This window comes from Procambarus clarkii, chromosome 57 (genome assembly GCF_040958095.1).
Source record: "Procambarus clarkii isolate CNS0578487 chromosome 57, FALCON_Pclarkii_2.0, whole genome shotgun sequence".
In the NCBI taxonomy this organism is placed as follows: domain Eukaryota; kingdom Metazoa; phylum Arthropoda; class Malacostraca; order Decapoda; family Cambaridae; genus Procambarus; species Procambarus clarkii.
The window spans coordinates 24,073,738-24,090,432 of record NC_091206.1 but is presented as its reverse complement, the minus strand read 5'-3'; the positions used below and the strand labels follow the sequence as shown (position 1 = coordinate 24,090,432).

The window sequence follows — 16,695 nt, the reverse complement described above, 5'->3', positions numbered from 1 at the left end:
TGCCAACAAGAGCAGAACCTGGGATAGCATAGTCATCCGAAAGGAGGGGCAATGAACCCAGGGGTTCAGATGGGATAAGTCCAGAATGAACCTCAGGTCCCCACAGTCCCGTTTCGGTAATGGGAACAGACGGGAAACCCATCTGAGGGACGTCATCGTTTCTACAAACGCCCAAACACACCTAATCCATGACGACCCGACAGAGTGCAAGGGAAGAGGCCTGCCCCACCAGCCACGCACCCCCTGAAGGAGGTGGGGCCACCCAACGCCACTGCAGGCCGAAAGAAATGACCCGAAACACCCACAAATCGTGGGACCAGGTGCGAGCGAACAGCGCCAGCCTTCCCCCCATCACCCCGTCAATGGGGCGAACCGCGAAAGGGCCGGCGCCCCTTATGAGACCCAGAACCCTACACAGAGCGAACACCACGCTGACCAGATAAAGGCAGGACTGAAGGTGAGACCGAAGGCGGGGCCGGACCCAAACCGGGCACCAGTGTCCTACCATGACGAGTGGAACCCCGAGTCCTGGCACAACTCCCTCAGGAAGGCCCCCCCCCCCGGATCCCCCAGAGAACCAACAAGTCAGACATAGGATGACAAGTAGCCAAAGCAGCCTGTATATACTGCGCCACAGCCGAATCCTCAAAAAGCAGAGGACAAAAAGGAGAAGACAACCTAAGAGCCAGGGCCCAGGCAGATTCCAGAGAGGAGGCAAGCACCGCCTGCCTACACGCGAGCCGGGAAGTATAAAATAGGAAAACCACCTCCCGCAAAATCGGCGCAAAAAGCTTCAACAAGGTTCGAGCCGCCAAGCCCAAGGCACCGGACCCAGGAACAGCCCCTAGCGTTCCCACATCCTCCGCAAACTAGTCCGAAGACAGCTCCAGGAGAGAAAAGAAATGCAAGGTTGAAGCCAAAAGGCCACGGGCGCGCAAGTCTTCAGCATCCTGCATTGCCGAAAGGGAGGGAAACCTGCACATGCAACTGCAGAATGCCAACATCCCGGGGAAGGGCCAGGGCAAACAAACACTCATTGCGGTGCTCAAGATTGCCCCCCCCCCCCTTCCCCCATGAAAACCTGAACCACTGTCGAAGCCTAGCGCTACTCAAGCGAGCGAGTACGACAGAAGGAATGCCAAGCCTCCAAGTCAAACACAGGACAGTCTGCCAGCCAGGACAACTCTGGAACCTCGTAACGGACCCAGAAAGGGGGTGGCGACGAGTAACATCATGCTCATTTGCTCGTTTTTTGGGGGGGAATTCTATCCACTTGTTTAGGTTTTGGTAGCAAACTTTACCAGAATAGAGGTTTGTTTTGGGATGCTTACCTTTCTGGGTGCCTGACCCGGTCGATGGCAGACATAGAATGCTTCCAACCACACGGGGGTTTCTATAGGCCATTGCTCTTCATGCCTCTCTGAGCGGCCCAGGCCCAGACCACAAGCCAGGTTCTGGCTTGTGGTCCCCGGTAGGTTCACAGAACTCCATACACATGAATGATGCCAAAGTCTGACATTAACATATCAGCCTGGTATAGTTCCGAGGCTGGATGTCAAAACACGCAAAAAAAACGCCGACCAGAGGGAGGAATGCCGGGGAGCCTCCGGGTCTCACCCAGAAAATGGAGTTTCATTACATTTAACGCTGGTTTTCTGGAGGGAATCCTGTCGGCTCCCCGGAGCTAACTACCCACAGAGGAAGGTCAAAGGGACGGATCCGGGAGGTGAACACCATGAACCCTTAAACGGAAAGCGAAACAATTGGCTGCAACTGCCAACCCAAGGCGTCACAGGCCCGAACAGGCCCGGAAACGACACGAGACAACAAGCAGCCAGGCCTCTGTCTGACTGCCAAAAAGCTCCGTGCCTGAAGTCAGCAAGGACACGCTGCCAAGACGGCAGCAAGAGCAGTGAAACCACAAGCGCCACAGGCACGGGCAAAGAACACAGGCTGGCTAGCTGCAATAACACAGCAGATGACCCGGGACACCTTCTCCCGTGAACAGGGAAGAACAGAACCGCAAAGCACGCCACGGACGCAGAAGCCGTGACGCGCAAACAACAGCGGAGGGCCGCAACTGAACACAAAACATGACGCACCCCTGGCCCGACCAACCAAGCACCAACAAACCAAGGACCCCCACGGAACACTGCAGCCTCACCCCGTGCTAGAAAAGAGGGAGATGGCTGACCCGAACAAATCAAATGCCATGATCGAAGGAGAGCAAGAAGCTCAGCAACCCGAGCCCTAGAGGCAAATGCCAACAGGAAAAAGAGCCGTCAAAACAAACCCGAACCGAAGGGGCCACCACCAACCGAGGAGAAGAAAGAGCACGCTGTTCAGAGACCAGGACGGCCCTAGTGACGCAAGAACAGGACAGAGGTGAAACAACGCATGAGACAGCCTACGAACAGCGCAGCTGTAACACCAAGACCGAAAGCAAGCCGAAGCGGCTCCGCCAGCGCCGCACAAAACGAGGCGACAGTATGCAGCCCCCAACCCCCACCAAAAAAGCCAAGCCGACGCCAACAAACGCAGCCACCTAAGAAGGGACAGAAGGAAAAGGAAGGACCGCCAAATTACCCCAAACTGCCGCCAAGAAAAGCACGCAGGTGGGACACTAACTACGAAGCCACCCAACCACCTACCAAAGGTGAGAGACTCAAGTCAGAACCCAACCAGCCCCATCAAGGTTCATCCAAGCCTAGGAAGAGGCGGAGCCGCGGGAAGATCTCGGGCATGACCACCAAGGAAGCAGGGCTGGAAACCCAAGCCAGCAAAGACGGAGATGGAACGTCTGTCGAACAAAAAACCCCCCAATGCGAGCGAGCTCGCCAGGAGATCAGAAACTACAAGCCCGACACGAGACCCCAGAGAAAGAACATCGTTAGACCCCGAAAAAGAGCAGGGCAGGGCAGGGCAGGGCAAGGCAGGGCATGCCAGGAAAACAGGAACCCAAACTTGGCAACAGGAAGGTCAAAAGGCACAAACAAAACACACAACAGTGTGAAGGAGATGCACGAGGAAAGGAAGTGGTGGAAGCGGATCCCACACACAGCTGCAAGTGCAGACCTGACAAGAGCCCAGGAGATATCAGGGAAGCAACAGGGGAGAGGCAGGACGAAAGAGTCAAAGCGCAACCCCAGGCACAAAATTACAGCAAAATGTCACCCCCTCACCTTCCCGACACAGTAACAAGTACTACATGTCACCGTAGCACACGTTACCAATGCACACACGCACCAGCAACATGCACCACACACAACAGGCAACAGGCAATATGCAACATGTAACATGTAAATGCAACCTGAGGGAGCGTCTCATGGAGAAGGCAGAGAATGGCAGAGCCTGACTCCAGACAGGGTCAAACGTAGATACGGAGAAGCCCAGCAGGTCCAGGAACCCGCACACTAAGCGACCGACAGCGAAGAGGCGGGACCAAGAGCCAAAGCTCAACCCCAACAAGCACAACTAGGGGAGGACAACTAGGGTTGAACAGAGAATCCAATGTTCCATCAATGTTTGTATCTCACCTTGTAAGTATGTACATTACCTAAATAAACATCTGAACTTCAATTGGAATGTACATGGAAAAGCGAAGCCAGGTAAAGCCAGACCGGCAAGGAATGAGGGACCCAGAAAGCATGGGGAACAAATAACCCAAACATGGAAGGCCCCAGGAAGAAGCACAGAAGGCGTCTGTTTACAAGAGCCCTGAGAAAGTTGATGTGAACCCCATGTAGCCGCAGGAGTTTTGAATGATACGCTATACTCGTAAGATCCCTGAGGTGCAATGCGCACCACCCATCGAGAGCCTCAAGGCTCTCAATGGGTTGTACGCTTTCACCATCAATATAATTAAAAGCAAGTTTGAAGTTGGAAAGCAACGCATATGACCCTCTCAAAATGTTCTTTGTGTGTTCCTCTGGCAACAGCTTACTATCTAAACCCACACCTAGGTCTCATTCTTTATTAGAGTTCTGTAATTCTTTTCCACATAATTTGTAAGTTGTGTGTGTGATCTAGTTCTCTGATTCCACATTCCATAAAATGGCATTCATTCACATTGAATTCTATTTACCACTTGACGCTCCAAGCACTAACTTTATCAAGATTAATTTGCAGGGTATTTCAATCGTCTGTATCTCCTATCTTCCTCAGTATCTTAGCATCATCCGTAAAATGTTCATATAATTTTGTATTATATGAACATATATCAGCTTTTTGTAGCAATTTTCACCAGAATAGGGGTCTGTTTTGGTGGCGCTTACCTTTCTGGGTGCCTGACCCGGTCAATGGCAGACATAGAATGCTTTCAACCACACAAGGATTTCTATAGACCATTGCTCCTCGTGCCTCTCTGAAGGGGCCAGATTCTGGCTTGTGCTCCCCGGTAGGCCCAAAGAGCTCAACACACGTGACTGATGCCAAAGTCTGACATTAGCAATATCAGCCTGGATAGCTCCAGGGAGCCGAAGGGGCTCCCCCACACAAAACTAGATACAAAACCATTCACAGACACTGAAGAAATTATGTAAAAATGTATTTGTGGTAATCCCCTGCCACACTCAGCTGTCGGCCACTAGATTGACCATGAATTCGTGCTCTTTGTGTATACTCTCAACACACGATCTTTGTGGTTCATTATGGTACACAAAAATGTTGATAGTTATATACAACATATGTATACAGTGTAATAATAGCAAGAACACTGATTGATATCAGAATATAATACTGTTTACAAATCACCATATGTGAGTGCCATAATTTTAAGCATAGCAATGTTCCACACACACTGAACTATATAAATTCCACCAATTACACACTTTTGAATAAAATTACAGCAAAAAACAGAGAAGAAATGATTGAAAGACATTGAAATAATTATGAAAAATTATATTTGCAGCAACTGCTGTCCCCACCAGGGGGCCTCGTAGCCTGGTGGATAGCGCGCAGGACTCGTAATTCTGTGGTGCGGGTTCGATTCCCGCACGAGGCAGAAACAAATGGGCAAAGTTTCTTTCACCCTGAATGCCCCTGTTACCTAGCAGTAAATAGGTACCTGGGAGTTAAGTCAGCTGTCACGGGCTGCTTCCTGGGGGTGGAGGCCTGGTCGAGGACCGGGCCGCGGGGACACTAAAGCCCCGAAATCATCTCAAGATAACCTCAAGATAACCCACAGGGTGGCGGGGTCGAGTTTTCTCGAGCGCCTCATCACTCAGCGCCCATAAATTCCTCAACTTCTCAGCCCCATCATGGCTAAAGTATGTCGCATACAATATTTTATTTTAGTTTTCCGAGATCAGAGACTGCATTTTAACAATATTTTTTGGAAATAATTTATTATCTGTGCACTATGGGAGTGTCATATTTCAATGCAGCACAGTGCAGTGGTTAAGTATCACTTTTTTTGTATTCATTTGATGTTTTCCATGAATGTTCTCATCTTGTTAGCTTACTTCTCCTAAAGTATTAAGTGCTGTACCCCCCTCACACCTTTAGTTAATTTTTTATTTTATTTTATTTTAAGTTTTGCATGAAATGCTTTGCATAATAGTGGCTTCATTAGTATGTGTCACTCCTGTTCCTATAATTGTACATTACTCTTATGATCTTTGTATACACATTCTTTTGAATAAATATTATTATTATTATTATTATTACCATTATTATTATTACTACTACTATTATTATTTGAACAAATCCACAAGGGCCTTGATGAGGGTTAAACCTATGTGCTGAGTGTTCCCAGACGCTCCTTAGTCAACTGTACCACGACATGGTCACAATATATTACGTTATTGTGATTTCTGTGTGTGTATTGAAGTACATATTGAAGTCAGAGGTAGAACTATCTCGTTGACAGAGCCAGAGTGCATGAGGGAATTGTGTGAAACCCCGGTTAGGCTTCAGTGGAAGCCTCAGGATCCTCGTGAGGGCAGTAGCACTCCAGGTTGTAATTCTTTTGACCATGTAGTGGTACAGTTGACTAAGACACATCTGGGAACACTCAGCATATAGGTTCAAACCCTTATCAAGCCCTTTGTGGATCTGTTCATTTGATATGTCATGTTATTGTGATTTGTGTGTATTATTATTGTTATTTATCAATATTATTATTTTTATTGTTATTGAGAAAATATATTAGGGTTGTGAGGTGGCGCGAACCTATTAGACCCCGGCATTGCCAGTCGCATACTCCACCACTGGACCCCCGCTGACTTGTTAGGTTCGCTCCACTTCACAGCCCTGGTGGATTTTCTCTTTGATTCATACTGTACCATGTTAGTGTGATTACTGTGATTATTATTATTATTATTATTATTTTTATTATTATTATTATTATATAACCTAAAAATTATGTGAAAACTTAAAAAAATTCTGATAAAGAAAGAAATCTAGTGATGGTTCTAGATAGGAAACTCACCTGATGACCAGATAAAGAACATTGTGTGAGAAGCCTATGCTATGCTTTCCAATTTCAGAATTGCTTTTAAATTCATGGATGGAGAAATACTAAAGAAATTGTTCACAACTTTTGTTAGACCAAAGCTGGAATATGCAGCGGTTGTATGGTGCTCATGTCTTAAGAAGCACATCAACAAACTGGAAAAGGAGCAAAGGCATGCAACTAAATGGCTCGCGGAACTGAAAGAAAAGAGCTACAAGGAGAGGTCAGAGGCATTAAATATGGCAAAACTAGAAAATTAGTTTTGCAATATTTAATTTCAACTAATTACTAGCATTTCAATTAGAAAAAGATTTGTTCTTAATGTTTACTGATTGAATTGCAAGACACTTCCATACATACACAATTCCTCATGTTCAGTGAGAGAAACATTTTAGTCACTTGTTATCATAGCATCATCAAGGATTCTACATGATATATTATCAGTATACATAATTTTTGTTTTTAAATGTAGGAAAAGTTTTTCAGTTTACATTATTTACATATTTCATTACATATTTACATATTATTTACATATTTTACTGTTACATATTTCTGTTCATTATATTTACAAAAATCCAAACACCACAGTCATACAAGCACAGTTTATAGATTATATAAACCTTACATTTATTTATTTATTTATTTATTTATTTATTTATTTATACAAGAGTTCTTACATTCTTGTACAACCACTAGCATGCATAGCATTTCGGGCAAGTCCTTAATCCTAATTTTCCTCAGAATGCAACCCACCAAATCTTTTAATAACCAGGTACCCATAACACTGCTGTGTGAACAGAGACCATAGTTAGGGATTGGCGCCCAGTAAATGTTCCTCGGCCAGGATACAAACCCAGACCAAAGCGCTCGCAAAACGCCAGGCTAGTGTGTTACCATTACACCACAGGGAGTGCATTTTAATTAAAATTATTTCACGGTCAATATTAAGAAAGGTTATTAGCTCATTCATAATTTTATAAACTTTTATACAAACAGTATTGAAAATACCAGGGTTGAATGTAATGAAATGCCATTTTCTAGTAGAGTCCCAGAGGCTCCCCTGGAGCTTACCAGGCTGATATGTATGTATTAGACCATGGCATCAGTCAATTCTATGAAGTTCTAGCCAACCAGGGACCACGAGCCAGAAACTGGCCCCCCTCAGTGAGGCACGAGGAGCAATGGCCTATAGACACCCACATATGGTTGAAGCAGTCTATGTCTGTCATCTACCGAGTTAGGCACCCAGACAGGTAGGAATTCCAAAACAAACTACAAGTAGTTAAAAAATTGTGACCGAAAGCCGAACTAGCAAGCAGAACTCCCCAAACCGAACACAAGTAAACAAGCATGACATCACCATAGCCACCACACTGCTGTCTGTGCAGCTCCCCCCCTTCCCTGGGAGGGGGGAAGGGGGAGCCTCAGATCCCCCCACATCAGCTATCCAACCCTAGTTCAGAGGCTGAATGTCAAAACAGTAAAACCGGCGACCGGTCAGGTTGCCAGCAAGCCTCAGGGAATCGCCCAGAAACTGGCGTTTCATTACATTCAAAGCTGGTTTTTCTAACCAAAGATTAAGCAAAGAGGGACTTACCCGGGAGGCGGTCATCACATGCTCCTCAAATCGAAGACCAGACAACTGGCTACAACCTGCGACCCAAAGCTACACACGCCCGAGTAGCTTTGAAAAATTAACAAGGTACCATGCGGCCAGGACCCTGTTTGACCGCCAAAAACCCTGCGCCTCTATGTCAGCCCAGGACATGTCACCAAAAACAGCAGCCAAAGCTGTGAACTTACGAACGTCTTGGGCACGGGAATAGACTGCAGGCTAGATGGACCGAATAACCCTGTGGATGACCTTTGAGACCCACACTCTGAAACATGGAAGAAGGGAATCCGAGATATGTACCCAAGGCACATCTCCATCCACCGTGGCCGTGGCGTGCTAGTAACAGCAAAGAGCCGCAACCAGATTCAAGACATGATGCACCCCCGGCTGAACCAATCAAGCACCAACAACCCAAGGCAGCAGTCTCATTCTTCACCAGAAAAGAAAGACACAGCTGCAAACGAACAAACAGACTACCAGGACCGAATGAGCAGAAACCCCTTGCACCGGAGGAGAGCACAAACCTCCCTGACCCGACCCCCAGAGGCCAATTTCAACAAGAAAAGAGCCTTAGAAAAACCATTCTGAACCATAGGGGCCACCACAAACCCAGAAGAGAGAAAAGAGAGCACCCGGTTCAACGACCAGGACAGTTCAGGCTGAGCTGATCGGGTTGTTTTGTACTTTCTCTCTTGGCTGTTTTTAGAACAATCAACTTATGCCGCATACTGTCGCCTTGTATCATGCTTTGCTGGCGGAGCAGCCGCCAGCTCTGGGAGCTCAGGATTTGTTCATGAGCACGCCGTAGGTGAAACAATGCACAAGAAAGCTTGTGGAATGGAGCAGAAATGACATCCACCCTGAACAAATCCTGAGCTCCCGGAGCTGGCGGCTGCTCCGCCAGCAAAGCATGATACGAGGCGACAGTATGCGGCATAAGTTGATTGTTCTAAAAACAGCCAAGAGAGAAAGTACAAAACAACCTGATCAGACACATCGAAGACAACCTACAAAGAGACAAAAAGTGACGAAAGGACCGCCTCAAACTTCATACTGCCGCCGAGACAAAACACGCAGGTGGGACATCATCAATGAAGCAACCTGATCACCATACAAGTGAAGATAAACCCGCATCAAAAAGACCAGACGTGTGGATCGGAGGAGAAGATCGAACCAGACACATACCAGACCAGACCGATCAGCTGAAAGAGGTGGAGCCGCAGAAAGATCCCCGGGTTTGGACACTGAGCAAGCAGCGCCTGAAACCAAGGCTGAGCTGGCTACCAAGGAGCCAACAGGACTACTCTCCCCTGGTAAGTCTCTAACCAAGCCAGAACTCGAAGCAACAGCTGGACCGGGTGGAAGAAGTACAGGTAACCCGACCTCGACCAGTCCTGCTGAAAGGCATCAACCCCGATGACCTCGCAGTCGGGAAGGATGACACATATACAGGGAAACTTCCTCGACCATGCCAACGTGAAGGGGTCCACCGCTGGGTGCCCATACGTCCGGCAGAGCCAACAGAAGCAGTCGGCATCGACTGTCCATTCTGCGGACAAGGAAATGAACCAGAACAGGCCTTCCACCAGGACATTGGACACTCCAGGTATGAACCACCACGGAGAGCCAAACCTCGAGAATCCAGCAGACGAGTCATCCGAAGCGACCAGCCCAAAAGAGCCAAGGACCGCATCAAACCCCCACGGTTCAGACAATGAACCACTGGGGAGCAGTCCGAATGGAACTGGATCATCAATCCACGAGTGACGGGAACCCTCTGAAGCAAAAGCCACATTGCTGTGAACTTCCGCACCGTGCTGTGAGCGTGATGGAAGGATGGACCCCACCAACCCTGGCCGGCCTGGTGAACAATGGTCACAGAGCCCCAGCCGAGAGACAACACATTGAGCAAGGGCTCAGGTAGGTGCCACAGCAAGGAACCCTGAAAACCCAAAATGGAAGCCGGCGATACAGCAGCCGACGCAAGGCCACTGGGGTTCAAACCCAGTGATCGCAAGAGTGGCAGAAGGGACATCCTCGAAGGAACAAGAACAGCCGCTGAAGCCAGATCTTACCCGACGGGTAGACCAGCATGGTGATGTTCAGATTCCCGCACAGCTGCTCGAACCACCAACAATTGACCCGGGTGCCCTCCAAAAGCAGCCGAAGGGGAAACAGCAGCCGCAGAAACACTGCTGGAGGGAGAGAGAAGGAAGTGGTCTGAGAGTCAAGCACAAGACCCAGCCAAGTCCGAACCTGAGAGGGAACCAAATGGGAACCAAATGGAACCAAAAGCCAGGTCCCAAACAGATTCCAAGGAGTGAGCGAGCACCGCCTGCCAGCACGCGAGATGAGAAGCAAAGAACAGAGACACTGGCTCCTTTAGAACCAGCACAAACAACTTCAACAAGGCAGCCGATGCCCGAGCCGCCGAGGCAAGCACACTGGACGCAGGCCCAGAACCCAGCACCTCCACATCCTCCTCGAGCCAATCCGAAGACTGGCAGTGAAGTCCAGCAGGGAAAAGAAGTGTAAGACTGAAGCCAAATGCCCACAGGCGTGCAAATCCTCCGCCACCAGGGATGCCAAAAGGGAGAGAACCAGCACGTGAAGCTGCACCTGGCCAACATCGCGAGGAAGGACAGAGGCGAACAAGCATACATTGAGGTGCTCAAACTAACCGTCCAGGTAAACCTGACCTGGGGAGGAGCTGAACTCATATCAAACTCGTACAGGGAGAGAGGACAAGAAAACCCCTCCCCCTGCAATAACAAGCCCCGTGCCGAGGGTACCAACACCCAAGCGAGGTCAAATGGGGCCCAAGCCCCCCAGGTCAGCTCCTCCCCAGCCCCGGGATCCTCCACAGCAGGACCCGGAGGCAGAGTCATCATCCAAACCCTCTGCCTCTGAAGAAAAGGCAGAGTCCACCTGAAAAGCAGGGAAGAAAGGGGTCCTTTGGCCCGACCCAAAAGCCTCGGTAGGGGGAACAGGCTCAAATGCCTCCGCCGCTGATCCGGAAGGGGCAGCTCCCAAAACCGCCCAAGTCTCACCAACCTCTAAACCCTGCCCCAACTCCCAAAGTTGAGGCGATTAACGCCTCTATGTCCGAGTCTCTATAACCCAAGAGGGACAGCTTGGGGCATCCAGGAAGGCAACCTAACCTAGTGCATTGCAGCAACCTAAACCTCGTATGCAACGCTAAAGCTGCTCTGCACCCGAATATCAATATTAGTGGAATGGGTTAATTGGAGTACAAGCAAGGAACACCACTCGTACCACTCCAGGTCAAAGATGTTATCAGCCCAACAGGCAGCATGATGGAGGCAATGACAGTGAGTGCCACCCTGAGACAAGGGGACCAAGCAACCTTCAAACTCGCATGAAGCAAAATGGGACTCGGGGAACGCATCCACTGGACCAATGTGCCCCAATGGGGTTTTCCAAGGCCCTTAGGCTGACTGCTATGGGAAGTCCAGGCAAAGTACTGCTAACTGGTTATCCGAAAACTACCAAACAAACCAAAGCTGAACCCCTGTGACATGTACAATCATGGGGGTCTAGTGGAGGACCCAAAACAATACAAGTGGTCCTGTTGCTGCACCAGGCAGACCCCCACTAGGCAAACAAAAGAAAAACCCCGCAAAAGCACGTCTCCAGAAGGAACAGAACCGTCCACTTTGAGTAATGTAAGACAGCTGCACAGTACCATGCACCCCTGCCAACGACGATACTACCTCCTACCCAAGGTCAAACAGTGGCAACAAAAACCCAGCTGACCCCAAGGGCGGGCAATCACCGAATAGCAAAAGAACCCTACAGAGATAGTTCCCGAACAGGTTGAGAAAGGTAACCCCAAATTGCAAGGGCAGTACTTACAGGGCACTTAGGGAAGGTGACCCTAGGCACATGCAGCCCCCAGTGCTTCTTGAATAACACCTGGCTCACACACCAGAACAACACCGCAAGGCACAGCACTGCTCAAGGATTGAAGCCAGAGTCAAACGTTTGGGGGGTTCTGCTTGCTAGTTCGGCTTTCGGTCACAAATTTTAACCAGCTATATTTTGTTTTGAGACACCTACCTTTCTGGGTGCCTAACCTGATAGATGGCAGACAGATTCCTTCCAACCACATGGGGATGGTGTCTATTGGCCAATGCTCCTTGTGCCTCTTTGAGGGGGCCAGGTTCTTGGTCGTGGTCCCTGGTAGGCTAGAACTCCATCGAATTTATTGATGTCAGGGTTTAATACATAGTTATCAGCGCAGTAAGCTCTGGGGAGCTGGAGGGGGCTATCCACAGGAAAAGCATTATGAAAAGAGTGAATTATTACTTACAAGCAGGTTTACTTGTTGCTGGTGGGGGTGGAGGAGGCTGACCTCGGGGCCAACGAGATGATGAACTGCCTCTATATTCTCCCAGGCCTCGTTCTTCCGTTGAGCTATGGTGGTCAGCACTGCGTTGGCACACTGGTGATCCAGATCCTGGTAAACTTACAGGACGACTTCTAACTACTTTTTCTGGAGTAGACATACCATTAGGCTGAAATAATTTACAAGTAAATCACACATTTTTGTTAAATATTCAAAACACATACACATAAATCTGCATTAACCAGTAATTTAGAGAACCTGTTTTGAATCAAGCTCCGATACTAGCATAAAATTACCTTCAGCACATAACAGTACATTAACACACACACAGCCAATTCACAGTATTATATGATCATAATTTACATAACAAAACTCTAGAAGAAAGTGATAATTCTAAGAATTTATCATATACAGTAGAATTATTTTGTTCTTGTTAGTAAAACTAATTATGATAATAGCAATTCCCTTTTGAGATATTGTTACACCATTCGTGTATATTATTTCAGATAGTGAAAAGAGCTAATGTAGGCTAAATCATGGATAAAAACTGAAACCATTAACCCTTAAACTGCGCAACACGTCATATGACGTGTTGAGTAACTTACCGAAAAAGTGAGCATCACGTCATATGACGTGTTGGAGTACTACGCAAGATTTAAATGGCCCGCGGATACACGGGGTTCACCACATCTTCATCAGGGCTCTTGTAAACAGACGCCATTTTTTTTTAAATCGTGGGCCAAACTCCCGGGTGTTAGGGGCCTCAGTATTGAGTGAGCTACCAAGCCTGACGCACGCAGCATGAGCTCACAGCACTGCTGTTCAGCTTGTGACCATAGCATCGCCTAAATATGCCATAATATACTTGTTCATGCTATTATGTAGCGATGATATTATTACAGAAGACCCCTGACTGTGATAAAACTGACTAGGGTTCTGATAATAGCAGGATTGTGGTGATATTTAGCGCTGTGCGCCATGGAGGGAGGAGTAATGCTATGGGAGGGATGGTGGTGGCGATGTCTTCTGACTGTGTGTGGTCACCTTTTATTGACTGCATTCACCATACCAGCTTAGTGGTTCACTATGGTGAACACAAATGTAGATACTTATATATAACGTGTGTATAAAGGGTATAAACAGCAAGAGGAATAGGTTGGGAGCTGCCATTTTGGTGAGGGCAGTGGCGTCGTCTGCACGACGCCACCGTGCAGACGACGGTGTTGTTTACTGGTTACCACGATGGTCTTCGGGCACCATACCAGTTTACTTGTACAAGTATGGTGAATAAAACAGGTAGATATTTATATATAATGTGTGTATATAGCGTAATAACACCACAAACAGTATTGTTGGAGGAGAAGTCTCCGTGGTGTAGTGGTAAGACACTCGCCTGGCGTTCCGCGAGCGCTATGTCATGGGTTCGTATCCTGGCCGGGGAGGATTTACTGGGCGCAATTCCTTAACTGTAGTCTCTGTTTAACGCAACAGTAAAATGTGTACTTGGATGAAAAAACGATTCTTCGCGGCAGGGGATCGTATTCCAGGGACCTGCCCGAAACGCTACGCGTACTAGTGGCTGTACATGAATGTAACAACTCTTGTATATATCTCAAAAAAAAAAAAAAATTAGTGCGTCTGGCCTTCAGGGCGGCAGCCATCAGCTGACTGTGTGAGGTCCTACGTCTTTGTGCCTTTACTCACTATACAAGCTTAGATGTACAGTTATGGTGAACAAAACATGCAAATACATATATATAACGTCTGTATATAAAAGCAAAAAAGTATGGTGGGTGGAGAATGGTGGCAAGTCAGGTGAGGTGAGGGAGGGAGGGAGTGGCAGCCAGTGGCGGGCTGCCACTGCCTGCCACTGCCACTGCCACTCAACATACCAACTTAGTGGTTCGTTATGGTGAACACGAATGCAGATACTTATATATAGTGTCTGTATATAGTGAATAAAAGCAAAAACAGTATTGTGCGAGGAGAATGTGGGTGAGTCAGGTGACTTGAGAGAGGGCGTGAGTGGCTGGCTGGTACACGGCAGTCACTCCTCGTTACTTTTTGACTCATAATAGCAACTTAGTGGTTCGTTATGGTGAACAAAACATGCATATACTTATATATAACCTGTGTATATAGTGTAATAACCGACAAAGTATTTCTTCACTGATTGATGAACATAATTGAAACAACAATATGCACACCATATTTTTGAGTACAGCGATGATTCACTCATATTATTATATAAATATATCAAACTACACACTATTGAATAATATTACAACAAAAATACTACAAAAAATCAGAGACATTGAAATAATTAGGTAATTATCTCTTTGTGGCAACTCCGGCCTGACAGCTGGCGATCAACAGACCGCCTAAGATGCACGCTGAGTCAGCGCCTGTTTTTTGCCAGACTTCCCCGCCCTATATCGGGCAATATATGCCACTTACGATTTTGTTATTATTTTTCCCATGATCAGTGAACACAAATTAACAGATTAGCAAGAATTTTTTTTTTTTTTCAAAATTACATGCACCTGTGGGGAACAAAGGATATTATACCCCTAGCATGTTAATTTAAGGGTTAAAGTAACTCATGTAATCAGTTACTAAATCTATGCAAATATGCATGGCCATGTAACTTATTGGTGATATGTTTTGCAGTTATAGATCTGAATGTTGAATGTTTCAACAAGATAAAAATTATGGGACATCTGAATACCTCCTTTTATGGAACATCTGAATACCTCCTCTTATGGAACATCTGAATACCTCCTCTTATGGGACATCTGAATACCTCCTCTTATGGGACATCTGAATACCTCCTCTTATGGGACATCTGAATACCTCCTCTTATGGGACATCTGAATACCTCCTCTTATGGGACATCTGAATACCTCCTCTTATGGGACATCTGAATACCTCCTCTTATGGGACATCTGAATACCTCCTCTTATGGGACATCTGAATACCTCCTCTTATGGGACATCTGAATACCTCCTCTTATGGGACATCTGAATACCTCCTCTTAAGGGACATCTGAATACCTCCTCTTATGGGACATCTGAATACCTCCTCTTATGGGACATGTGAATACCTCCTCTCATGGGACATCTGAATTCCTCCTCTTATGGGACATCTAAATACCTCCTCTTATGGGACATCTGAATACCTCCTCTTATGGGACATCTGAATACCTCCTCTTATGGGACATCTGAATACCTCCTCTTATGGGACATCTGAATACCTCCTCTTATGGGACATCTGAATACCTCCTCTTATGGGACATCTGAATACCTCCTCTTATGGAACATCTGAAAACCTCCTCTTATGGGACATCTGAAAACCTCCTCTTATGGGACATCTGAAAACCTCCTCTTATGGAACATCTGAATACTTCCTCATATGGGATATCTGAAAACCTCCTCATATAAGACAACTGAAAACCTCCTCACATGGGACATCTGAATACTACCCTTTGGGACATCTGAATACTCCCCTTTGGGACATCTGAATACTCCCCTTATGGGACATCAAAATACCTCCTTTGGGACATCTGAATACTCCCCTTATGGGACATCTAAATACCTCCTCCTTCAGGACATCTGAATACTCCCCTTATGGGACATCTAAATACGTCTTCTTATGGGACATCTGAATACTGTTGGAACCTCTAAGCATTCAGAAGTTAAGATTTTTACCGACTCCTAAGATTTACAAAGGCCTATCAAAATTAAGTACAGAACTAGAATTTGGTTCTTTCAATGAGGTAAGGAAAGAACAGGGATCAGGTATTAACTCAAAACCCAAAGAAAGTAACTAAAAAGCCCACATAAAAATATGAAAACCCTTAACACTATCGCTCTCTTTGGACACCCCCTCATGTCCATTTTTTTTCTCTCGTGTCCTAGCTTTGGACACTGCTTGCGTCCAATAGAAAAAATATTTGTATAAAATTCATTTTCTATCCAATCGACTTCGGCATAGTTTCGAAATTAGCGCGTTTAGAGTACGCACAATTTGATATCAACATGAAAGATGTAACACAAAACTTTATGTCGGAACACTTGAAAGATTATAAATACGTTTTTGGTCAAAATTTTTAAATATTTGTTAAAATTCTATTGTGCTATTATTATGGGACTAGTTTTAAAATGTGCACCTTTACAGTGCAAACAATTTGATACTAAAATTAAAGATGTAACATGAAATTTTATGTCAGAACACTGGAAAGATATAAAAAAAATTGTG

At 46.5% G+C, this 16,695-nt stretch overlaps 1 protein-coding gene across 6 annotated transcripts in view; it reads right to left on the bottom strand.

The window, feature by feature from the left end:
• Asap (ArfGAP domain of ASAP) overlaps positions 1-16,695 on the bottom strand; it is a 956,637-nt gene that overhangs the window by 82,715 nt on the left and 857,227 nt on the right. For all 6 annotated transcript variants that reach the window (XM_069306348.1, XM_069306344.1, XM_069306347.1 and 3 more), the window contains one exon: positions 12,403-12,607. In XM_069306348.1, the coding sequence (XP_069162449.1) occupies positions 12,403-12,607 (205 nt within the window). The remainder of the gene's footprint in view (positions 1-12,402; positions 12,608-16,695) is intronic.